Source organism: Pongo abelii, chromosome 17 (assembly GCF_028885655.2).
Source record: "Pongo abelii isolate AG06213 chromosome 17, NHGRI_mPonAbe1-v2.0_pri, whole genome shotgun sequence".
Classification (NCBI taxonomy): Eukaryota; Metazoa; Chordata; class Mammalia; order Primates; family Hominidae; genus Pongo; species Pongo abelii.
The window spans coordinates 76,973,697-77,000,075 of NC_072002.2; the positions used below are offsets into that span (position 1 = coordinate 76,973,697).

General features: G+C 34.7%; 1 protein-coding gene across 7 annotated transcripts in view; it reads right to left on the reverse strand.

The window, feature by feature from the left end:
• PIGN (phosphatidylinositol glycan anchor biosynthesis class N) overlaps positions 1-26,379 on the reverse strand; it is a 137,993-nt gene that overhangs the window by 88,608 nt on the left and 23,006 nt on the right. Inside the window, exons 2-14 of one of the 7 annotated variants that reach the window (XM_054538043.2) lie at positions 24,230-24,306; positions 23,080-23,370; positions 19,642-19,763; positions 19,086-19,184; positions 16,484-16,590; positions 11,106-11,168; positions 10,842-10,966; positions 9,597-9,727; positions 8,550-8,666; positions 5,956-5,996; positions 3,074-3,133; positions 1,632-1,724; positions 894-949 (exon numbers count right to left, since the gene is read on the reverse strand). In XM_054538043.2, coding sequence (XP_054394018.2) covers positions 894-949; positions 1,632-1,724; positions 3,074-3,133; positions 5,956-5,996; positions 8,550-8,666; positions 9,597-9,727; positions 10,842-10,966; positions 11,106-11,168; positions 16,484-16,590; positions 19,086-19,184; positions 19,642-19,763; positions 23,080-23,300 — 1,235 coding nt within the window. In that variant the 5' untranslated portion in view covers positions 23,301-23,370; positions 24,230-24,306. The remainder of the gene's footprint in view (positions 1-893; positions 950-1,631; positions 1,725-3,073; positions 3,134-5,955; positions 5,997-8,549; positions 8,667-9,596; positions 9,728-10,841; positions 10,967-11,105; positions 11,169-16,483; positions 16,591-19,085; positions 19,185-19,641; positions 19,764-23,079; positions 23,371-24,229; positions 24,307-26,379) is intronic. The other 6 variants (XM_054538045.2, XM_024236103.3, XM_054538044.2 and 3 more) reach the window with 6 other exon arrangements.

Sequence of the window (26,379 nt, forward strand, 5' to 3'; positions counted from 1 at the left end):
CTTGCTCCTCATATTGCAGACGGCCTATTCTGGGACGTCACCTTGTGATTATGTGAGTCAATACTCCTTAATAAACTCCCCTTCACATATACATCTATCCTATTAGTTCTGTCCCTCTAGAGAACCCTAATACACCCACCCAGTAGGAGTTGATGTCTCCCAGAATTCTAGAGCCTCCTACATGTGTAGCAACTCTCCTGCCTCAGCCACCTGAGTAGCTGGGACTACAGGCATGTGCCACTATGCCCGGCTAATTTTTGTATTTTTAGTAAAGATGGGGTTTCACCATGTTGCCCAGGCTGGTCTCGAACTCCTGAGCTCAAGAGATCTGCCCGCCTCAGCCTCCCAAAGTGCTGGGATTACAGGCATGAGCCACTGCGCCCAGCCTATCTTTATTCTCACGGCTTCAAAATCTTCACAAGCAACATACATCTTCTGAGATCCAAGCCCCTCTTTCTAATTAATTAACTGATATATTCAAATGTAAGCTGAACTTAGTAACATACATCTTTGTCTCCTGAACTAGTTCTTCTTTCAATATGCCATATGGTACCAGCATCTTCCTAATCAACCAAGCCAAGTGCCAGGAAGTCACACTCCTTCCTGCCCCCACACCTTCCTAGCCAACCAGTCAAGCCCTGTGGAGTTCACCTGCTTAATATTTCTCATGTATCTCTCCATTCCCCCATCCCTCTTCCAGCCATTCAAAGTTGTCTAGCACCTGGCTCATTATTTAACAACAGTAATAGAAGAGGATTTCAATTTGGAGTTTACACTAATGTATATAAAATGGCAAACTGTGTAAGTAAACTAATCCTATCACTCAGTGAAAAACTGCAAAGTCAGTGGAAAATTCTTTCCTTCAAGTTAATAAAAAAATGTGAGGGACTTACTTAAATGGTGTAAACAAAAATGGTAAAGTAACTTCTTTTTTCTGAGTCATTTTCACCTGGGAACCAAGTATGAAAATATTACAAATGAGAAAAAAATGAATTTCATTTTGAAATATAAACATCCATTAAAATGATTCTTTAGGGATGGTTAACCACTTTGAAAATAAATGGAATTTTATGTTACTATATTGTTTCATAAATATTTAAAGAAAAATTTAACATTTTCTTACTATCTCAATAAGCTGAGAATTAAACATATCAATCTTGCAAAGTAACATACTGTAATTAAAACTGTACTTCCTTAACTCTGAAAATAAAACAAGCCAAACCGCTTATTCTTAAAAGCATTAAGAATAACAGAAAGTTTTATTCAAAGGGTCACCTCTTTAAATTCTTAAGGAATCTCATAACATACATGGAATGACAAGAAATGTTGCAATCTCTAATCTGATTTCTATGGGGCAAATTCTAATAGTTAAAGAATTGACTTGTAGTCTTTGTAAGTATATGTGGTAATCTTACATGCAGTCATACTCCTCAAAGACAATTTTATGTCCTCAGACTGAGCCATAGAAACTACACTTCAGAAATGTGAAACACAAGTCAAATATATAAAATTTAAAGGTAAATTACAGGGAAATAGTTAAAAACAAAATCAAATATTTTCCCTAAATATATTCAATATTTAAATTGTAGTATTGCCCATTTTTGTGCGTGCCTTTTTAAATTTTTTTTTACCTTGAACTGTTCAAGAATCTGTACTGCATTTGTAAACATGCTCTCTGCTTTGAAGAGATCAGTGTTGTTAAGATAATCCACAGGAAGGATTCCCTGAAAATAACAAACACCAGCTTATTGATAGTATTCAGACAGCTCAGACTATCCTTATAAAACAAAACAGACTTAAAAGCAATAAAGATAAGGCATATGGACAAATAAATAATTGAAATAGTTAAATGAAAAATCTTTTTAAAACTATAACTGAAAGATGTTCTATTATTTTTCTCACAAAGTAGATGTATTAAGGTAAGCAAAGCAAGAGATGAATTAAATTCAGTAACACCTGGCATTGGCTGAGAGATAACTATGTGCTAGGCAGTGAACTGAATGCTTCACACACAAAAAACAATTACTATGGTAGGCCAAAGCCAGCATACTTAAAATAAGACTTCAGACATATCAGAGTATACAGTACATAATAAGAGTAAGGACTATTCTGTTAAACTTTTGTTTCATTATACATATACACAAACACTATGACTGTCAGGGTCATATTACTCAGCATTCTGGGTTAAATAACATTATTTTTTAAGAGTACATTTGATTTTGAAGAGCTAATAAGAGTGGCTGGTTGAAATAGTTATTTTTCGGCATTTCGGTACCCAGGGCCCATTCTTAACAGCATTACTATTTTCTGTTGAGAAATCTTGCCCATTACATACAGCATGTTAGGTTTATAATCCAGGGACCTGCTGATTACAACCCAGGCTAGACCATCTGGAATTTGACTTCTGATAATCAAGGGATAGAAACTAAGGTATAATGCTACTCTACCCTCATGTCAATGCCCTGAGAACAGCTCTGCCATGGGATCATGGCTGTGGTTCCTTCTTCCAAGTCTCCAGATATCCTGGTTCCAGGTTATTACAAGCCTGGTTTTCAAGCACCACTTTTTTTCAGCAAATCACCAATATCTTTTCAATAATTTCCCTTCAAACGAAGCCAGTTTTTGCTGCTTGTAATGAAAAAAATTACTTATACATTTCTATCAGTTATAACCAGAATACAAAGATATAAATCATACACATTTTAGAAAATTAAAATATTTAAAGAAAAGCTATTTGGCTTATGTTCCATGTTATAGTATATAATACACAAGCAATCATGAGGTATTGCATATTTAGAAATAAATATACAGGAATATATAGTTTTAAATGTAATCAAAGATTATATAAGATGGAAGCAGTGGTGCATGCCTGTAATCCCAGACACTTGGGAGGCTGAGATAGGAGGACTGCTTGAGCCCAGAAGTTCAAGACCAGCCTAGGCAACATAGCAAGACCCCATCTAAAAAAAAAAAAAAAACCCAGATTATTCAGAAACACATAAAAAAGAATACATTTTACGTGCAATAGTTTTTTTTTTATACTGAGAGTTGATAATAAAATTTTATTCCTTACCACTGAGTTAAGAGGAAAGGGAACTCCAATAAGGGAAGTCATCAATGGTGCAATATCAGCCTACAAATAAAAAAGCTCAATTATAAGAAGTCTATGGACATCAATAAAGACATTAAATAATGTAATGCAACCATATTTTGGAATATAACCATGATATTTGTTATAATCAGTTACCTTCAAACATGTATTTAATACAAAAAGATATTAATCTCTAAAAGTGTCATTTGCTAGATGTATATGAACCTATAAAAAAAAATTTGAAAAGAAACCACTAAAGGCCCTAAATGTAAAACATACTAAAACAAAAAATTACTTATCCTATTAGCTAAGAATTTGACCATTTTATGTAACAGTTTTTCAGTATTATACAAAGGATGCCCTATTTAGACATAAAATGAATATCAAGGGTAGACTTTAACTGGAGAAATGTATATATTAACTAGAAAAACAAAGTATCAGAAGGAGGTTTGACCAGCCAGTGATGTCCAGAAAAGAAATAAACCAGAGAAGAGGCTCTTTAGTCAAAAGATCCCAAATACTATTTTGGATATCTCCTCTTTAAGTTCAATTTCTCGGAAGAGTTGTTCATGCTTTTTCTATCTTCGCTTCCTCACCTTCCCATCACTCTTCTGCCCACTGTGACTCACTATGACCCTTTATCATTCCAAAGACTGCTCTCTCTAAGAGAGCTAGCAACCCCATTTTCTAAATCTAATTGACTATGTTTATATAAGTCCTTATAATTTTTCAGGCAATAAAGTACTCGGAATTGAGAATGCCCAGTTTCAAATTCTTAGGTAGGTTTTTTAACCCTCCAATTGCTCGATTTATCAGTTAAAAAAATAAATGCAAGTTTTTCCCTTACAGAGGTATGACAGGATTAAATGAGATAAAACTTATAAAGTACCTGGCACATAATAAGCCTGTGATAACGGTAGCTACAATTGTTGCTGGCATTACTAGACCTTTCAGCAGTATGGCATAGGCCATTCCTTTCTTAGCCTCAACATCACACAGCTGAGTTTCTTCTATCTCACTGGCTCCTCCTTTTCAGATACTTTCGCTAGTCCCTCACTTAAAGTTGGAATTCATCAAGTTTGTTCCCAGGCTGTCAATCTTTCTCACTTTCTACTATTTAGACTGTCATTACCAGGTACCATCCTCCAGAAAACTGGAAATCTCCAAAGTCTTCCTAGTCACCTTTTCCTTTTCCCTCAGAATCCACTGTCAGCCACCTCTAATCTCTTCTCCACACTGCAGCCAGGGGGATTCTTTCACACACAAAAAACCACATCGTGTCACTCTCTAGGCTTCAAACTCTTCAAGGATTCTTTGAACTTTCAGAATTAAGTTCATAAGGTCCATGAGACCCGGAAGGGGCTGTGCCTCCCTTCTTCTGCCTCACACCACCGCATGGTTTCTATTGCTATATAACAGCTTTCTTCAAGACCCTTTAATACACCATGTACCCTCTCACCAGAACTTAGTGTATGCATTTCCTCTGCCTGAAAAGCCCTCCTCCTACTGCCTTGGCCTGCTAATTCCTGCTTATTCATCAATCTCAGCTCAATCCTCGACTTCTCAGGAAGACTTTGCTGACTACAGTCTATCACATACATCCACTCTGCAGTCTCACAGCTGCACAAATCTCTTTTGCAGTACTTACCACAGCTACAAGTTTACATGTATTTGTACAACAGACTGATGAGTATCTGTTCTTACCCCTAAGGTATAAATTTCCCAGGACAGGGATTATGTCTGCCTTAACTCACCACTAAATACTTACACTTAGTACAAAGTTGAAACACACCACAGACACATCACAGTGTTAGTAGAAGGAATGAATAGAAGAAGAGATTCTCATTTGATGGAGATCTGAAGCAGGAGTGTTCGCCAACAGACTGACAATTCAGAGAGCAATAACTGAATCTATGTTCAATTGCTGATTATGATCTGGTCTGGCTATGAATAAGAGATGTTCTTGTTTTGTGATCTTCAAGTCATTCCTGTCTTTTTGAGAGTGATTTTTAACGGCAAATTAATAAATTGCTATTCTGACTTTCTATGTTCATGTTCATTTACTTGGGTAGTATGCATCTATCCTAGGAGAAGACTATTCTTATTCTGCTGGGAAGAAACAAGTTTCTACAACCATAGGCCTGAAAGTGAGACCCTAGACCTTGGTTTGTCCACCACAGTAAGCAATCTCAGCTTGTGTGGTGACCTGGAAGGCAAGATACTCCTGCCACTTTGGAAGCCATATCCCAATGATGCTATACCCTCTACAAATAGTGAAGATGGCTATTAAGGTAGCATGTTTTTAACAATGAAAATTCTGTGCTTCATATTTACAGACAATGCTACTAGTCTAACTTTATCAGATTGGCTATACATTTTCCTCTAACAGAAGGTTTCTAGCTGAGTAATTTATAATCTCATCATTTTTTCCCCATTGCATTTGTAAGGTTGCTGGTTAGAAGTAAAGGTAAAATATGTGTTAACAAAAAGAAAAGGTAACTGACATTCGATAGGAAACAAACCCATAACAGGAATTTTAATAGATCTGTGCTTAAATTAAGCAATACAACCACGAAAAGCAATTACAGAAATTTAACAGGCATGCAAATTTCAATTTACATAACAAATAATTATCCAGTGTTATTTGGAAGAAGTCTTTTATTTTCACTTGAAGTTTTGTTTGTTTTGCCACAAGAGAGATTAGTTGGGCTAAAATATTTGCACTAAAAGAATTCCCCTTAGTAACTGAAATGTTTTGAAAAAGACTTTGTCAATATTAACATTATCTATTTTTCATAGTTTTTGTCTAACCTTCTTATAGAAGATAAAATTAAATTTGAATGTAATAAAATCAAAATGGATACCTGATTGACATCTAGCCTCTTCCAGTTCTCCAATCTCCACTCTGAAAGATACAATCAGACACAAGATCTGATGTTAAGATTTAAAAAAGAATAAATCATTTGATTTTTAGGAGTGGCCAATACTTATGGAAAACATAGGTATTAGAAATGTCTATTTTAAGCCAAGTATGAATAAAAATCCTGCTCAAAGGCAAAGGTGTATTTTTTTAAAGAATTTAAAAAAAATAAATATTTGGTGTTTCCTGTGATGATTTATTAAGCTTCTTAAATGTTTACTGGGAGATAATTGTTTCAAAACATCAGAGGCTGAGGAAGGAAAGATGGAAGTGAAAAAGCACAATGGTAACAACTGTCACCATTGACAACTCATTACAATCCTGTTCTAGAGAGTTATTAAGGCAATTGATAGGAAGTTAATTAATTCAAGCTTCTCTTTTTTTCTGTGATGGCAGTTGCTCCCAAAACACCTAAAACTGTAGTTGTGATGTTCTTGTAGTCACTAATCACAAATGTTAACATAGTATATTGAGTTATTATTAAAATTGTCTTAGAAGATAGGCTCATTCTTCCATTTTTCTACACATAAATTCAGAAATTGCATTAAACAGAAATCTAAACAAGCGATTATGAGAGACCAAGTCTTGATTTAATGGCTTTAGGATACACTGCCAAAAGACTTATAAGATATTTGTATAATAAAATTTCATTCAATAAGCTAATTAAAATTTAAAAATATGTTTCTGACTCTACCAAAAATTCACACTAATCAGTTGATGAAAAAATGCCCACTCCCTTTCTCTAAAATGTATGATATTTAATATTCATATGAAAAAAATACATTTCTTTTCTGATGATTCTTGAAATCATGTGATTCTAAAACATCAATTCAATATGAAATCAAATGCCAAAATAAAGTTAAATCTCATAAATACAAACATACTATTTACCCTACTTTCTATTTGATCCAATCTAATCCATTTACCACACAGCAGTCAGAAAGGTAGCTCCTATGGCAAACTGGAATGTTGGCAATGCTCTAACAGGCTTTAATGATAGAGCACTGCACTCGGAACAGACTTCATGCTCTCCTTACCCAGGCTTTGGTGCCTCAAATGATCTACCTCTTGTTTACCTCTCCAACTCTCAACTCATCGTACTCCGCTCCTAGCTGACAGTGCTCAGCCACATCAGCCTTCCAATTCTGTTCCTCAAACAAGCTATGCTCTTTCTATTTTTTGCCTCTTCATTTGCTATTCCCTCTGCCTGGAACACTCCTGCCCTAACCTTCATATGAATGGCTCCCTCTTATCCTAACTGTGAAGAGATGTTCCATTAGCCCACTATAAAATGTATCCTGCTCCATAAGGGAACCTTCTAGGGTACAAATGTATAGTGAATCTGGATGGAGATTACATGGTATATATATGCAGGTAAAATTCATAAAGCTATACATTTAAAACCAATGCATTTTGCCTCCTTTGCCAAATATCTTAATAAAAATGTGGCGGACTGAATCAGGCATGGTACAAACCTGTGGTTCCAGCTACTTGGGAGGCTGGGGCAGGAAGATTGCTTGAGCCCAGGAGTTCCAGGCTGTAGTGAGCTATGACTGGCCTGTGAACCTGTGAACAGCTACTACATTCCAGCCCATTCCATTCCTTTAGAGACACAGCAAGAACCTGTCTCTAAAGAAACTGGGGGGGGGCAGGGTGGAGAAAGGAGCCTGGTCCTACCTCCTCTTTTATCATATCACCCTAATTTTCTTCATAAAATTATCATAATGTGTAAGTTTTGTTTATAATTGTTTTAATTCTCCTACTAGAATGTTAAGTTCTGAGAAAGCAGGGGCTATCTCAAAGATATGTAGTAGATGAAAAAAAAGAGTCCTCTAGCTTCTTTTTCTTTCATGCTTAAATAAATCTGGAAATAATCATGACAGTGTACTGGTTACACTGTTCTGGCCCTTTGTCAATGTCTCCCCTGTGGACCTGTGATGTGGCATGATGCTCTCCATTAGCATTTACAAATATATAAGAAATCGCCCTCTGAAAAATGCACCATTACTTACTGAAGACATGCTATTGAGTGCATTATTCACTGTGCTCTTCTGTCTTCATTAGGGCCTGGGGTTGAAATAGCTCAGTACTACCTCTTGCTTTTTATCTAATAGAAATATCTTGTAGGTAGTGTGATTTTATAACTGACAGCATGTACTTTGTTTGGGTTGAAAAATCTCAAAAACTGATTATTTACCTCTATGAAACCTTAAATTTCCTCTTATTTAATTTTTATTTACTCTACCTCACATTCAAATTAATAAATTAATAAAAGAACATCAAAAGTTCAGTTTATCAGTTTAGACATTCATAAAGTCTAGTTATTAGCAGTGCTGTGCTGGGAGGGGTTCAACAAATGGCTCTGTGAGAAGAGAAAAACCAACAACCCCTAGTAGTGTTTGTATAGAAATAGTAATGGCACAAATGTCAAAATGAGGGATTTACAACTAAAATTTGAAGAGTGATTTCTTAAAAATTTAAACTTTGTTCTTATTTTAAGAGGTTGTATTTATAAACACAGTAAAGAAATGCTTGTACCTTTCAAAAATGCATCATCAAATTGCTGAGCTAATACTCTTTGGGGATACTTGATTCCAGCTCCCCAAGTGACTAAAGGAGTTAAAGTCTCTGAAGGATGACCAGCCCCATGGGAACCTACAAATAAGATACCAAGAATAATAAGACAAATATAGAAGAACTAACTTACAACTAAATATTTTTTAAAATAGTTTGTTTTAAAGAGTTGATCCCTATATAGTTAATTCTAGTGACTACATTACCAAATGGTTACAACCTTTTATGGCAATTAGTTTGACAATATTCCTATAAAGCAAGTTAGAGAAACAACAACAAACAGGCAAAAAGTAAAACAAAAAACCAGAATGCCTGCTGAGTATAGAAATAATAACAATAAGACATGGAAGAAATGTTGCTGCTGCCAGAGCAGCACTGCAGACAGAAAGAACAGAGAGCTCCCTTGGGCAGTAACCACCCAAGCTTGGGGCAAGCAGTAGAGACTAAGTCTGTTCTGGAGAAGATGGCAAGGTCTCTGGGTCCTTTTCTTCCAGGCCACTCTGGCAGGTAGAGCCAAAAGAAGTCCTTTATAAAGTGGAACTCAAATCACTAGAAATCCATATTGTGATTTGGGGACAAATCTCATCTTTGCTTTATTTTGCTCTCTGTGCACACACTGCATTTGCCTTGGGAATCTCACAGGGTGCACAGGCTTATCCAGGACAGAATTTCAGCAGCCCTCAGTCCCTCAGTAATACCATCTTAACATCACTCCCTTTGCCATCATATACAGTTAATTCTCTGTAGATAAATAATAGTTACTTTTTATATTCTTCTCCACTTTTCTCTAGTTTGTCATTTGTAAATGAGAATATATTCATTTTTTAGTTAGAGAAAATTTTTTTATATAAGATCAGTTGTTTTTTAGGCTAACATTTTAAGCACAGAATTATGTGCTAGACACTTTGTATACAGCAAGACATCTAATCCTCTCAACATCATAAAATATTTGCCAGCTACATTTGTCACTACTTTAATTGTAAGGTACATATCAATTAAAGACACACTAACCCCAGTCTGTCATTCCATGGTCAGAGGTAAAGATAAATGTTGTTTTCCCATCATTTCCATAGAAATGGTTAAACATAGACACGATTTCTTTAACTCCATCATCAACTTTTTTAATATTGTCCTTGTAGTCTCTATTTGTAAAGAAACAGAGGAACAAATTAAATTAATTTGGAGAAATCAAATTTATTCAACGTGGATTCATTAAATTCAAAATCAGTAACTTCTGAAATGCTTTTAGATTTCATCTTTAATATTTTAAAATCAGAGCACTCTAGATTGTTAAAATAATTTTTTTCTCCTTTTAATGAAGCAAAATAACCTGAAATAGTTTTCAAAGATGGCTTAAAAGGAGGGGACTGATTAACAAACATATTTTAATAAACCTTTTTTAGGTCCTAAATGAGATAGATGACTTTCATGTCTCTCACTCTTACTATATAAACTATACTGTTTGGCCACATTAAAAGTATCATTTCAAGTATAGAATATTTTCATTCCCTAAAGTGCTTTTGATATAAAATATAATATCACGTTTTGAACACATTATATTTAAGACTGCCACACAACTGAACAAGGTTCATTCGATATGAATGTTCCATCAATTACAACAGTACATCACGTTTAAGAAGGGGATTGTGAGGTATTCATTACTGGCAGCTAACCCAATAGGCTTTACAGCTACTGTTAGGCTAATTTAAACCAAATGCAAAATAAGAAATAAGAGCATAACATGGTATCTCCCTTTTACTTATGGTCTTCAAAAGTGAGAAAAATATTTGCTGTTATATATAAGGAGTGTTACTGAATTATGGTATACAAAAATTTATACAATTTATTTGCTAGATACAATACTAATTAAAGGGAATACACAAGGAATAAATAATTACACCTTTTGGTGATATAAAAGTTAATATCATAAAATGCTTTATATTTTCAAGATTCACTGAAAATATTTCTAAAATATATAGATATTTTAGATAATTTTTTTCTCTGCTTCAGTAAATGAAGATTATGGAATATGTACAGGATATATTTTACTTATATTAATGTGCCATCTGGATACAGCACATATGATTTAAACCACTATATCAGAAATCTCACATAATCGAGAACTTAATAAACATTACAGTAGTTATTTAAAATATTAGCTCTGTTGTTATAATTCCAAAGAAAACTTTATAATAAAAAGTTCAATAGAATAGCTGTTTCCCCTAAAAAATACAATTAAACACAACATTAAATTACCTCGAGGATGGTCGATGAGCATGTCCATTTGTATCTATTCCTAATAAATGTAAGAAAAAAACTATTTTCTCTTCATTTATTTTAGAAAACAAAGACTGGTTGTTTCTGGCACGATGAAAGAAGTCCTACATATAACAAATGAATTAAAAAATATTTAGTTCATTTGTTTTATTTTAAAAATAATACTGATGAAAACATTTAAATTTATGCATAAGTACAAAATTAAATTATCTCACGTTGTTTAAATCTGTGCTCAAGACCTACCAACACAACGTCTTTGCTATCAGTGCAGACATCTATGTTCAAATAATGAGTTAGCTGTTTTCTCTGTTATAATAAGGCCAAAAAAAGGTGTTAGAAAGGGGATCATAATTTCATAGAGATCTCATAATGTTGTTAATCCCACATCTAACTCAATAAAATACAGCAGATTGAAGACATATTTTGGCAAGAGTCAAAAATAATATAGTAATAGTGTTACCAGTTTAAGAATAATTTATTTTTTTAAATATTTCAGAACTGGACTGCTTTTCATTGTCCTGTGTACTACCAACCTAGTCCAACCGTAATCTCTAATGTAGAACATTGCAAATAGCCTCCTAATTACTTCCTTTGCCCCAGCTAGAATGTGTTCATCAAATCATGTAACAGAAAAGCAACCAATTAATAAAATACTACTTGGCAGGGTGAGGCTGGGAATAATTAATTAAAATAAAATTTGAAGATTATTATGCTAATTTAATAATGATAAACTAGATTCATAAACCCTTCTAAGGCAAATGATTCATCCTGTATTCACATATGCATGAACACGGGTACAAAACTATGAAGACTATTTTTAAATTATTTTAAATAAGTTAACAGGCTATCCAAGATACATCTTTGTTGTTCACATAAATGCCTTTAACTGTAGAAGATGTTAACTTTTAACAAGATATGTTTAACTTTTCAACAAAAGTCTGACGTATTTAGGTATTTTTTTCAAATAATTCTTCATTACTATGTTAAAAAATACAAATGGTGCAGTTAGAGAAACTAGTTATTCAAGAATAGAAATAAATTAATATAATATATAACCTGCTATCATCCTTCTCAAAAGTATAAAATTGCCCCCTAACTTTCATATACATTCTACTTAACCCCTAAGAAAATTTAAATCTAGATAAAAATAATAAGCTCTTTAAGAGAAAAGAATTAAAAGTTAAACACATAATTGAAAGCTGACAAAAACAAAAAACTGAGCAAATGACTTGAATTACATCTATAATTTGTTCTATGGCTGGTACAATATATTCAGCTATGTAATCCTTTCTTGGAGCTAGATGTGCCTATCCTATCCTTTCTTGCAGCTAGATGTGCCTTTGTGGTTTTGGCCAATGAGATTTAAGTCAAACATTTCAGTCATAAAGCTATGTGGATCTAAGGCTTTTTGAAATAAATGTAATTCAGTAGGAAAGAAGGTCCTTTTTTATTCTTCATATTGTTGACCTATAACACTAACATAAGGGCGGGAACTCCAAGGTTATCGGGTCATGACATAACTTTGAAGATAAAACTCACGCTCTGAAGTTAGAGGAAAACTTTAGGAGACTAAGTGTCAGTGATACTGTAGAACCACTAGAGCATCCTGGACTGCATCAGTGCTCAGCTGCCTACTGCTGGCATTATCTTTACTAAGATAGAAGTAAACTTTTAAGTTATTTTTTTCCCTATTACACAGGTATGATCTAATCTAAGTTAATATACTTATTCATGTACCAAACAATTCCCTGATAGGAGTTTGTTGTTGTTGTTGAGACAGAGTCTCTATCGCCCAGGCTGGAGTGCAGCAGCACAATCTTGGCTCACTGCAACCTCTACCTCCTGGGTTCAAGCGATTCTCTTGCCTCAGCCTCCTGAGTAGCTGGGATTACAGACATGCACCACCATGCTCGGCTAATTTTTTTGTATTTTTAGTAGAGATAGGGTATCACCATGTTGGCTAGGCTGGTCTCAAACTCCTGGCCTCAAGTGATTCACCCATCTCAGCCTCCCAAAGTGCTGGGATTACAGGCATGAGCCACAGCACCTGGCCAGATTTATTGTTTAACGGGTACAGAGTTTGTTTTGCAAGATGAAATATTCTAGAGATTATTAGCTGCACAACAACGTGAATATACTTAACACTACTAAATTACAGATGCTCCTCACTTACAATGGGGTTATATCCCAATAAACCCCTCCTAAATTGAAACTATTGTAAGTCAAAAATGCATGTAATATACCTGTTACAGGTAGTTAGACAGGCATGAGTGGGGCAAGGGAGGGGTCTTCCCCAACCACTAGGAATGTCGGGTGATGATTCAGCAATTATCACACTGCCTCTCTAAAAGTGGTAGATTGGCAGCTGGCACCAGGGAGAGGCCATTTCCTGATGGTCCACACTTGCTGCAGTAAAGTGTTAACTGAATGCAAGCACCAGAGAGATGCAACTTCTCGGGCATGTGCATTAATAGACCAAATGGCATAGTATGCCCATCAGGGGGCACTCTACCAGAAAAAGAAAGCAAGCCTTGGATAGGTATGTGTACAACTTTCTAAACACACTATGCATGCTCACCGCCCAAGGTTAAGGAGGGCACTGCGCATGCGGGTGCCCCACCCTAAGGGAAGAATCATGGAAAGGGGCCAGCCTATAAAGTCCTAGGATCAAGATTAAACACTGCACTTGACCTCGGTGCTCACTTGGGACTCTTCTAGGCATACTTTCCTTTCTTTCTTGTTCTAAAGTTTTTGTAAATAAACTTCCACTGCTGCCTTGGTCTCTTCTTCTGCCTTATGACCCCCAGTCAAAGTTTTTCTTCTGGGGAGGTAAGAATTGAGGTTGCTGCAGATCCTTACAGATTTGTTGCCGGTAATTCAGATACCTTGCGCCAGTAACATACCTAACCTACCAAACATCATAGCTTAGCCTGGCCTACTGTCAACGAAGAGTCAAACTCTATAAAATATTTGAAGAGATTTATTCTGAGCCAAATATGAGTGGCCATGGCCCATGACAGTGCTCAGGAGATCTTGAGAATATGTGCTCAAGGTGGTCGGGATGCAGCTTGGTTTTATACATTTTGGGGAGACATGAGACTTCAACCAAATATATTTAAGAAATACATTGTTTGGTCCAGAAAGGCAGGACAACTCAAAGTGGGGATTGGGGGGAAATTTAAAAATTTTCTGGTTGGCAACTGGTTGAGTTTCTCTAAAGACTTGGGTTCAAAAGAAAGGAATGTCTGGGTTAAGATAAGAGATTGTGGAATCCAAAGTTCTTATTTGCAGAGGAACCCTTCAGATAGTAGGCTTCAGAGAGAATAGGCTGTAAAATGTTTCTTTTTTTTATTTTATTATTATTATACTTTAAGTTTTAGGGTACATGTTTCTTATTAGACTTTAAGGTCTGTGTTGACGTTAATGCCAGAGAGGTATAATGAGGCATGTCCAACATCCGCTTCCCCTTATGGCCTGAATCAGTCTCTCAGGTTACATTTTAAAAGTGCCCTGGCTGAGAAAGTCCATTGAGATGGTTGGGGGGTTGGGGGGGAGGTGCTTAGAATTTTATTTTTGGTTTACACTACCTTCAACATGCTCAGAACATTTACATTAGCCTACAGTTGGGCAAAATCATCTAACATAAAGCCTATTTTTTAATAAAGTGTTGATAATGTGAGATAAGTGAGATAATAATTACTATCTCATGTAATTTTTGAATACTATACTGAAAGTAAAAAACAAAATGGTTGTATGGGTACTCAATGTCCGGTTTACACTAAATATGTATTGCTTTTGCACTGGTGGAAAGTCAAAAGAATCGTAAGTTAAACCATTGTTAAGCTGGGGACTGTCTGCAAACACTTAAAATGCTTAAGATAGTAAATTCTGTATTTTGCATATATATATATATATATATATTTTTTTTTTTTTTTTTTTTTTTTTTTACCACAATTACAAAAAAACAGGTGAGTAGAAAACTGCGTGGATCTGGAAACTGTTTGGCTTGAATTACGCATGAGTCTCTAGCCAGGACATGAAGTTCAAGTAAAACCCTTAACTCACTCTCTAGCCTCTTCTGAGACCTGGCTCCCAGGCAGTCCTCCTGCCACACTAACCTCCCTTCTTTCTCACTTCCTCAAATCCATTATGCTGGCTCTTGACCAAGATTTACATAATGCCGTTGGCCTGCAATATCTTTCCATACCAATCCATCCCTATCCATTTCTTTGTCTCCTGTACCTGTTCAGAGATTATCTCAAACCTCTTAGCCTTCCCCTAACTACCCAGCACAGATTAGAATTTTCTGAAGATATATTCTTGGTCTGTATTTTTCCTTCACATCACTTACCAATGCTGATGACTTCATATTTTCATTATAACTTGGTTAATATATATCTATCATATTTTATGAAGAAGTCATGTGCAAATCTTTTTTTCTGTTCACTACCGTGTCAAGACTAGTAGTGTTGAAATAAAGAAAGGAAGAAAGACATGAAAATCAGGCCAGCTACCAGCTATGTATGTACATTCACAAGGAATCAATTCCATGATTTTGGAGGGATTTTAGCTACACATATGAAATTAGAAGCCAAAGGCTTTCATGCAGATATTAATATTAGTACATTAAGTTAAGAAGTGACGATTAGCAAAACAATTTGCTAATCATTTTCTTAAAGAGATTTTATTTAAGTTGAAAGTTTTCCCTGTTGACAAAAGTATATATTAAAAGTAAAAAGAAAACTTCAAAGGAAAAGACCCTCGGAAAAAAATAGAGTTTAGCAATGAATTTTAGAGCACTTAATTTCTGCTAAGCAAATACACAGAAAAAGGCAGATATATACTAAGGAGTACATTTACAAACAAACAAAAATGGCTATATCATGGAGAAGTCCACAAAGTCAGTTCAAAAGACATTACTAGAAAAAAGAAGTATCAATCAAAGCTTCTTATAATGGATGAATTATGAGTTGTTATTTGGAGATGAGGAATAATGCACTGGTAAAAGAAGAGAGCCAATGTCCACAATTGAGATTTTCACACACTTTTTGAGAATATAAATTATATTGTATTCCTCATGAAACTATGATAACTGTCTCTATAAAATGTTCAAAAAACTCTAGTACTTAAAGAAACCATGATTTTTATTATGATCAATTTGCTAATTTGTTTTTGCCTATATAATCTGCTTATCTAATTTTTCTTTAAAGTATAATTTTTTTTTAAAAATCATCCACTTTGTTATTATAAATGTATTACATTTGAACAGCATTTTCCCAAAGGCTTTCATACATCTCACATGGTCCCTTACTACAAGAGACTGATTCCATGGTCAATGAAAGATCAAAATTTACGCAGGATGAATCACAAACTAGAAATGAAAAACAGGTTTCCTAAATCCTAATCTAGGGCTTATTTTACTAATAGAAACAAAGGAGTTTAAAACTTCTCTTGTTTATTTAGAATGTGTAATTTTTTAGAATTAAATCTTAGAATTCAGAACAGTGTGCTACAATATAGAACTTTCAAAGCTCATGAAAACAGAAAAAACGTGAGATACAGTCTCCAATACTTCAGGTAAAAATATGCTTTTTGTATATTAACCACTCAATAGCACAAACCTTAACATTATCAAAAACCCACATATCCAGTTTTGTTGCATCTTGAGCACCAAAATCCTCTCTTTTAGCATCATAACTATATGTATAAACGTGGTCTCCACTAGCACCTGAAAAGAAAATTTGGAAAAAATAATCTTTTTACAAAATCTTTTAAACTATCATAAAATATGAGCTAGTCATTCACAGATTTTTGTGAGTAACCAGAATTTTCACATAGCATTGTTCATTATGATGGGGAAGAGAAAAATGGGAGGAATAATTAACATTTATGTATGTTATGTGCTATGGACCATGCTACATACTTTAATGTATTCTATTGCTTTTTGTCCTCAAAAATAACATTTTAATTTCGCAGATTCATTATATGTTAATTAACACACCAAAATCACAACTCTAATAAGCAATATAACAAAAATAAGCACAATATTTGTCTCTCTTTAAGGATTAAACTATTCAAAACATGTGTGCCCCTTAGAATGCTACAATCTAAAATAGATGATGTGTGGTGTACAAACCTTCTAAACATAAGAAGAAAATTCAAATATTTCACTTCTCTTATTCATAAACTATGCGTATTTTTCTCAACTTATAAGAGAACAAATATTGCTTATTGCCAAAGAGTTTGAAGGGGTCAACAGATATGATAATCTCATACATTTGCAAGACTGTATTAAGAATCTAATCAGTTTAGTGAATTTCTGAGTTTGATAGGCTCTTGCAGGTAATTAGAAAGAGACACGGCCAGTGCGGTGGCTCACACCTGTAATCCCTGTATTTTGGGAGGCCGAGGCAGGTGGATCACCTGAGGTCGGGAGTTCGAGACCCCCTGGCCAACATGATGAAACCCCATCTCTACTAAAAATAGAAAAAAATTAGCTGTGTGTGGTGATGTCCGCCTGTAATCCCAGCTACTCAGGGGGCTGAGGCAGAAGAATCGCTTGAACCAAGGAGGCGGAGGTGGCAGTGAGCTGAGATTGTGCCACTGCATTCCAGCCTGGGCAACAAGGGCAACACTCCATCTCAAAAAAACAAAAACAAAAAGAGAGAGATATAATAAAGTAATACAATCTTTATAGCACCAGTTCAGCTGTAATGACCCTATTCCACAGCTCAGCCATTCTACTTCCCACATCCCAAATAAAAAGGTCTGACTGGGTTTGTTGTTTACTATAAGATATGGAACATTAGACTATCTCTAATTCAATTATTGGTCCTGTCCCATCCATTGTGGCCAGAAATAGGAATGTTAGTTGGATAAGCCATAGCAACTTAATCCACCCTTACCACCACCAGCTCCCAAAAAAACTAAACTGCTTTCCAAAGAAGGCAACCTATAAATGGCAAACAGTTTGGGGCTTTTTGGTCCGCCCAGTATGTTCTATGACTATCATCTGTAAAATTCTCAATATATATTTTGCTTCCTGGACACAATAATCTTCAATAGTTCCCATTATTTTAATTACACTCATGACTAAGTATGTTACAAATCCTTTCTGATAAGTGAAATGATCATTCTGCTCCCACTTAAAAGCATTTAATGACATGAAACTCATCCAACTGATTTCAGAAAATAATATAAATGAATTTTCTAATTAAGAGATGCCCCAATATTTGCAGAATCATGCATATAAACAACAAATCTAAATGCTACATTCAATATATTAAATACCAATTTAAATAAATTGTATGTTAAATGCCATATATATCAAATGCCAAAACATATGGCATATTCAATGTATTAAAATAGGAATTATAACTATACATTTTAACACTTACATTTTTTTTTTTTTTTTTTTTTTGAGACAGGGTGTTGCTCTGTTGCCCAGGCTGGAGTGCAGTGGAATAATCATGGCTCACTGCAGCCTCAACATCCCAGGCTCTCAAGCACTCTTCCCACCTCAGCCACCTGAGTAGTTGGGACTACAGGCACATGCCACCACACTCAGCTAATTTTTTGTTTGTTGTAGAGATGTGCGTCTCACCTTGTTGCCCAGACTGGTCAACTCCTGAGCTCAAGTGATCCACCTGCCTCAGCCTCCCAAAGTGCTGAGATTACAGGTGTGAGCCACTGTGCCTGGCCAATGTTTAAATCTTTATATGAATATCTACTAACTTTTAAAATGATTTACCAAAGTATAATGAACCACACCTCAACATCATCATTTATAATCAAGTTATGTGAAAAGTGCTGTGCTAAATATTTCACATGAATTACATAATTTAATTATAAAAATAAATCTATGAGACAGAAACTAATATTATCACATTTTATGAAAAGGAAATTGAAGCTCAGAGAGGTTATATAAATTGCTCAAGATTATATAGCTGTTAAGTGATAGCGCTATATACCATTTAATTGAATCCAAAATACTACCTAACTGTATGATGTGCCAATATTTCAAGTATAACTAAGAAGGAAAAAAAAATGCCAATTAAACTGACACATCTATCACTGTAATTAAACATCCCTATTTCAGAAATGTTAAAAATGTAAAAATATTTGTAAAAATCAACAAATACAGTAATTATATAAAAATAGAAAACTACCATATTGACTTACTCCCTATTTACTATCTGAGGAAACATAATCAGTGACTCTTACCTTTGGCAAACATAGGCAGGATATCTGGGCTTCCCCAGCTCCATGTGTATTTACTTTCATTAAAAAGAGAATCAAATTCTACAGGATTTTCCTTCCATCCTTCAGAAAGCAAGCAAGCAGTAATAGTAATATACACATGGTACAATAAGCCCCTAAAGAACTATTCTTCAAATAATAACAATTACATTAGTCAGTGAACAAATGCAAAACTAATAGATTTTATATTATGTATATTATACCACTATTTAAAAAAAATTAACAATAGATAATTTACTTCTTAATGAAATATAAAATTATTTTTGAACTTTCAAGAGTAATATCTAGGAAAATTATGCTTCCATCCAACCCAAATTCTTTCAATAACACAGGATAATGAAATACTAAAGCTTCATTCTGGAGTCAGTACCAGTGGGTGTTCATGTCAGCAAAGCATGCTAAAACATTTGTCCAAAGTATCTCAAAACATACCTTTACTTTGTGACATGATTAAGTGGTAAAGGACTAATATTTATTTGACAAATTTTTCATTTCATAAGATTGTCCAAATAGACAATACCTTTGGCAACTGCACTGACATCTTCATAAAACCCAGCTATCAGAGCTACATGACCTGGCCGAGATTCTGTTGGTACACGTGTATGAGATATACCCCAGCTGCCTTCATGCATTATGATATTCCTAAAAGATATTAAAGACAAATAGTTAACATAGACTATGATTAGATACTCTCATATAAAGCTTTAGAAACATAAGATTATTACAGAAGGAATCAAAAGCAAAAAAGTAAGTCAAAACTTAAGAAGGAAAGGAATCTTTCAAATTCCAGCTGAGCCCATTCCTAGCATCTACCAGCTGAATGCAGCAGTATGAATTTGCTGATGTAAGACCAAACAAAGAACCACTCAGCCACTGCACAGAATCATGAAACAAAATACATGATTGTTGTTTTAAGCCACAAAATAGAGATGGTTTGTTATCCAGAGATAAAACATATATTATTATATCAATGTTAAATTGCATTAGGTGTGATAATAGTATTGTGGTTATTTAAGAGATATAGGCTGAAGTGTTTGGGGTAAAGTTTCTTGCTTTCAAGCTGTTACGGAAAAAATAATTATAATTAGGTGGACATACATGGGCACCCCTGTGGTGCGGGTGGCAGAAGGGCCAGGAGAGGGTGAACGCAATTATGAAAAAAGGTTAAAATTGTCATACTAGGTAAAGGGTATACAGATGTTCATCAAATAATCCTTTCAACTTTTGTTTAGTTGAAAAATTCTTTAAAAACTAAGGGGAGGGAAAATGGCTACACTCCTAATTAGGAGTTAAATTATATCCCCAAATTTGAGATTAAAACAGGCAAAAAGATAATTTTGCTAAAAGATGTCAACATTATTTAAGTTGTATCACAGTGATTTGCAAAATTTGGGGAAGAAAGCAAAACTACAAGTGGTGCTATTACAGGTGAAAGGCCAGCAGAGCAATGTTATAAAATAGTAAGCTTATCAATAACATTTTCAAGATAAATATCTGCCTCTCAATACATTCTAAAGAAAAATATTTATAACTATTGGTGTCAGTTCTTTTACTATTGACTTACCTAATAATAAAAGCAGTTTTGGTGGAATACATTTATAATAAGTAAACAGTTTCAAAACCACTGGACCAAATATTAACAGAGAAATATTCTTTAACTTCTTGAGTTATATAATGAAAACTGGACTTAAACAGAAAGGGGAGGTATAAAGAAATGTGGATACTCTATTTAAAAGCATTAGTTTAGAAATTGTATTTAAAAACATTAGTTTAGATCACATTTTTATAAAACAAATTTTGGGCTAGGCGCGGTGGCTCACGCCTGTAATCCCAGCACTTCGGGAAGCTGAGACAGGTGGAGGTCAGGAGTTCGAAACCTGCCTGGCCAACATGGTGAAACCCCGTCTCTACCAAAGATACAAAAATTAGCCAGGCGTGGTGGCACGTGCCTGTAATCCCAGCTACTCAGGAGGCTGAGGCAGGAGAATCGCTTGAACCTGGGAGGCAGAGGTTGCAGTGAGCCAAGATTGCGCCATTGCACTCCAGCCTGGGCAACAGAGTGAGACTCCATCTCAAAACAAATAACAACAACAAAAAACCTTTCAAAAACAGGCTTAGAAGAAGCTAGAAGATTCCTGACATTGTAAATATACAATGTCACACAACACAAAATATCAACTCTTTGAGCCCACAGAGCTTCCGTTAGTAAGATCCAAAGGAGAAACAAGTGCCACCAGAAAAGCTTGACTTTATTTTACCAGTATATTTTTACCCTCTTAATTTTGAAATGAAGTATATTTCTCTCCTTTGGCATCTAAGAAATTCACCCAAATACTTTAATTATTTCTAGAAATTTGTTACACATTTTTGTGTACTGTACTTAACCTTGGTTTGATCTTATTCTCCCACAATGCTTGTCTATTGACTTGAGTCTCTCTTTTATTTATTTTTATCCTTCAATATGTTATGCATCTCTTTGAGCTATCGTAAATTTAGTTCTGAAAATTCAACACAGCATTAGAGTTCATCCATTCTTCTAGCTGTCAATAAATATTTGTTAATTGCCCATTATGTTATACGAACTGGAGATAAAGTGGTGGATAAGTCCCCAGTCTCATGGAATTTTCATGATGGTAAGTACTATAAAGAAAAATAAAACAGGCCAGGCGCGGTGGCTCACACCTGTAATCCCAGCACTTTGGGAGGCTAAGGCAGGCGGATCACGAGGTCAGGAGATCAAGACCATCCTGGCTAACATGGTGAAACCCCATCTCTACTAAAAATACAAAAAATTAGCCGGGTGTGGTGGCAGGCGCCTGTAGTCCCAGCTGCTTGGCAGGCTGAGGCAGGAGAATGGCGTGAACCTGGGAGGCTGAGCTGGCAGTGAGCTGAGACCACGCCGCTGCACTCCAGCCTGGGTGACAGAGCGAGACTCCGTCTCAAAAAAAAGAAAAAGAAAAAGAAAACAGAGTAAAATGATAGGAGGTAATGATGACAGATGGGGATGGGGGGAAAACACAACATTTTAGAGAAATTTCCTCTTGAATTCCATTTTAATCTCTCCACAACAGCATTACAAGGCCTTTCAGGAGTTGCCACTAATCAGAAAAAGAGCAATTGTTTGTAGGCCCTTTGTAAGTCCAAGAAATTAAATATTTCTTTTTAAAGCAACTTAACAGAAGCCAAAGTTATATTAAACAGTGATATAGACGTGAAAGGGCTCTATATTCTTTTATAGAAGGTTGTGTTTTAATTTGAAGTCTATATTTTCTACTTAAACATCATTGAAATTAGTAATTCATTAATATTTATGCTTGTCTTTATTTTGTAAAATTAGCATTTTTTTTGTTTTTTTTTTTGAGACGGAGTTTTGCTCTTGTTGCCCAAGCTGGAGTGCAATGGCACCATCTCAGCTCACTGCAACCTCCACCTCGCAGGTCCTCCTGCCTCAGCCTCCCAAGTAGCTAGGATTACAGGCTTGTGCCACCACGCCCGGCTAATTTTTTGTATTTTTAGTAGAAACGGGGTTTCTCCATGTTGGTCAGGCTAGTCTCAAACTCCCGACCTCAGGTGATCCATGCGCCTCAGCCTCCCAAAGTGCTGGGATTACAGGCGTGAGCCACCGTGCCCAGCCAGCAGATTTATTTTTTAAGAAAAAAATAATATACTGAGTCCTGAGCCAGGTTTGGGAAATTAGGACAATTTAGCTTAAGCAGCTAAGCCTATCCATTTCAATTCACCGGTTATCAGCTTCAACAATACCAGAAATAACACCTAGGAGGAAATAAAGTGGCATCTAGTGCTGACCCATAAGACAAAGGCAAATGTACAAGTGCCCTATTCTCTTTCTCATCATCACCCCTGTGCCCAGTGTATGATAAATAGTAAGATATTTTGCAGTTTACTTAACTCAGAATAACATTTTAAGAGATGTCTCTGTATCAGTTTACATGCTTACCTAATAAACGGTGCTCTAGAGTTTCCATTTTCATCTAATTTGTAAAGTGCATCTGCTCGAAGGCCATCAGCAACAAACAACACTAATCTTCTCGCTGGAGGAGGCAATGGTGTAAACTGAGGAGTCATTCCATGAACCAAAGGAGATGTAAAATAAATGTCAAAGATGGAGGCGAAGAACACAAAATGTATAAGCAATCCCAAAGTAAAGAACAGCAGCATATCCAGTGTAACTAATTAGACTTCAAGAACAGCAGCATATCCAGTGTAACTAATTAGACCTCAAGAACAGCTGAAAGAGAGAACAAAATTAAATTGGGGTAAATCTTAATGCATTCATATGTATTTTCACATATTTTGATGATCACAAGTAGATGAAACATATATTTTTAATTATTATATAACTCACAACTTTAATTTGTGGTGGTAACAATAAGCACTATTTAATAATGTGACATAATACTGAAATCAAATACGTAATAAAGTACATCTAAGCAAAAAGAAAAAGTTCAAGTATAATAAGTAATTGGGACAAATAAACTATAATGAATTTAAGTGCATAATAAGCTCATGAAAATTAACACAGGACCAAAGAACAAATAAATAATTAAATCAGTCCTAAAAAGAGTTAGCATTCAGCCAAGTCAAATCCTACAAAAAGAAAATATAAGTCTTGCAACTCTTGGTTGTACATAAGACAATCATTGCCAATAACGGATTTTTAATTATTTAAATCAGTTATAATTATTTAGATGTTGCTGAATTGATTTAAATTATTCAAATATTTGTGATTTTTTTTCTTCTTACTTTGGTATTCTGGCTCTCTTGACTATTGCCACATTGAGCAGGAAACATGTATTCTATCACATTTGGCAGAATCATATGAAGTTAAATTTCATCTGTGCTTCAGAAAATTTGTACTTATTAAAGAAACATTTTATTTTAGTTCCCTGAATCAATCAAAAAGGTTACGTTTTATCCACTCAATAAAAATGTTTTGTGCACACATCACATGCATAACTGGGTGCTGGGGTACTATAAAGAATATCGAGTTCTCTGTAAGCTCATCACAGAGCTATGAACTTACAAATACTTAAGGAAGAAAAATGAAGCAATATGCAACATTTAAATAAAACTGTAAAGGAAGATACCATTAAACTGCCAAGATCAAACGGAACATGTGAGTGCTTTCCAAGCCAGTCTGTAATTTGCTATTGTTGGTGAATCTCTGCAGATCAAGGAGAGAAAAAAAAAAAGTATTGGAACTTGTCTTAGTTGTAATGTAACGGCATTAGTTACATATAGTGATCCTAGGCTGAAAAACACCAAGGATGAGGTAATTTTAACTATAGACACATTTTTTTCTTCTTGGCCTGAAGAATCACATCATGGAAGGAAAGGATGGCAAAATAACCTTGCAAAAACAAATGAAACATTGGAAAAACACTCATCAAAGTCAAGCAGATTATAAAAAAGAAAACATGATAGAGCAAAAGGTCAAATTACAAGCCACTTATTTTCTGAGAACCAAGGGTCAACTAAATATCGAAGATATTCTACAAAGTACAAAAGTTCCTTAGTGAGTAGATGCTATTTTGCATCTCATAGCTAACTGACAAAGAGAATCTTTATGTGTCATATAGCATATTCCCTCCCCTCTTCTGTGCTACTACAAATCAACTTTCCATTTTCTGAGGCAGTTTAGAATAATAATCACTGTCCTTAATTTTTTTAAAAAGTAAATTTTATGTATTTTTACTAAACAACCTAATGAACATTAAATGCTAAATTATCAATGTGAATGTAAAATAATTCTGAATATATCTGTGTTATTTTCTTAAATATAATTCTCAATGTAGAATTTAAGATTCAAATATTGTGAAAAATTCTTCAAATTACCAAACCAATTTAAAATTCCATTAGAAACGTGTAAATAACTGTTTACCCAAATCTGAAAGTTCTGAACATTGACAGTAATCTTTTTAGTGTATCAGTCATATTACAGTACTTTAAATTTATATCCATTTTTATTTGCTTGCCTGCTAGCCAGTAAGGGTGTGTACTGATTTCCTACCTACAGTTCTTCATGACTTGCTCTTTTGTTTTGATTATTATAGTAGAGTTCTTTCAGACATTAGACCTTTTCTACTCTAGAGACAACACAGAGGTCCCAATGAAAAAAGGACTATGGTACGCCTAATAATAAACCTGACCCAGTTGTATTTTCCTGTTGGAGATAACTTTATTACGTTATTTTCAAAGCTCATATTTGCATGGTGTTCTTGTCCCCGAAGAAACCTAGATTAGTTACCTTTGTGGCACATGGTATTTTTTGTTTTCAATTTTGTTTCAAGAGCATTTTGTTGGGTCAACTATTTAAAATACCCTCAGAGAATACGAAGAAGAAATGCAAAAGTATCTATATCTAAATTTACCCTCCAGGTTTATCATCATCTGTTCAAAACAATCTAGCTTTTAAGGAACATCTATGTTCAAAATTATAGGTCTCCAAAGGCTACAACTCATCTCACTTTGCCCAGGACTGAGACATTATACTGTTTCTAGAACATAAAACATTTTTTAAAAATTGTTAAAAAATTCACATAACATTTACCATTTTAGACATTTTAAAGCACAGAGTTCTGTAGTGTTAAATATATTCACAGTGTTGTACAACCAATCTCCAGAACTTTTCATCTTACAAAACTGCAACTCTATATATACCCATTAAACAACTCTCCATTCGCCCCTGCCCTAACCCTGGGGAACCACTGTTCTACTTTCTATTTCCATGAGTATAACTATTCTTGCTACTTCATACAAGTGAAATTATACAGTATTTGTTCTTTTTTGATTAGCTTATTTTACTTAGCATAATGTCCTCAAGTTTCATCCATGTTGTAGCATATCAGAATTTCCTTCATTTTTAAGACTGAAATCAGACCATTGCATGTATATACCATGTTTTGGTTATCCAGTCACTTATTCATAGACATTTGAGTTGCCTGCACCTTTTGGTGACTGCGAATGATACTATGAACATGGGTACACAATCAGTTTTGTTTCAAAATAAACATTGGGTATTGACCAAAGGCAGTCATGTAGATCCACTTAATTACAAGAAGCTGGAAAATATGGAAAACTGAGGAAGTATTTGGTAAATATCACTGTCTCTGCTGCAGACATATTTTTACACATATTTCATACTATAATATATAACATAATGTATTAGTCCATTTTCACATTGCTACGAGGAACCATCTGAAACTGGGCAATTTATGAACAAAAGTGGTTTCACAGT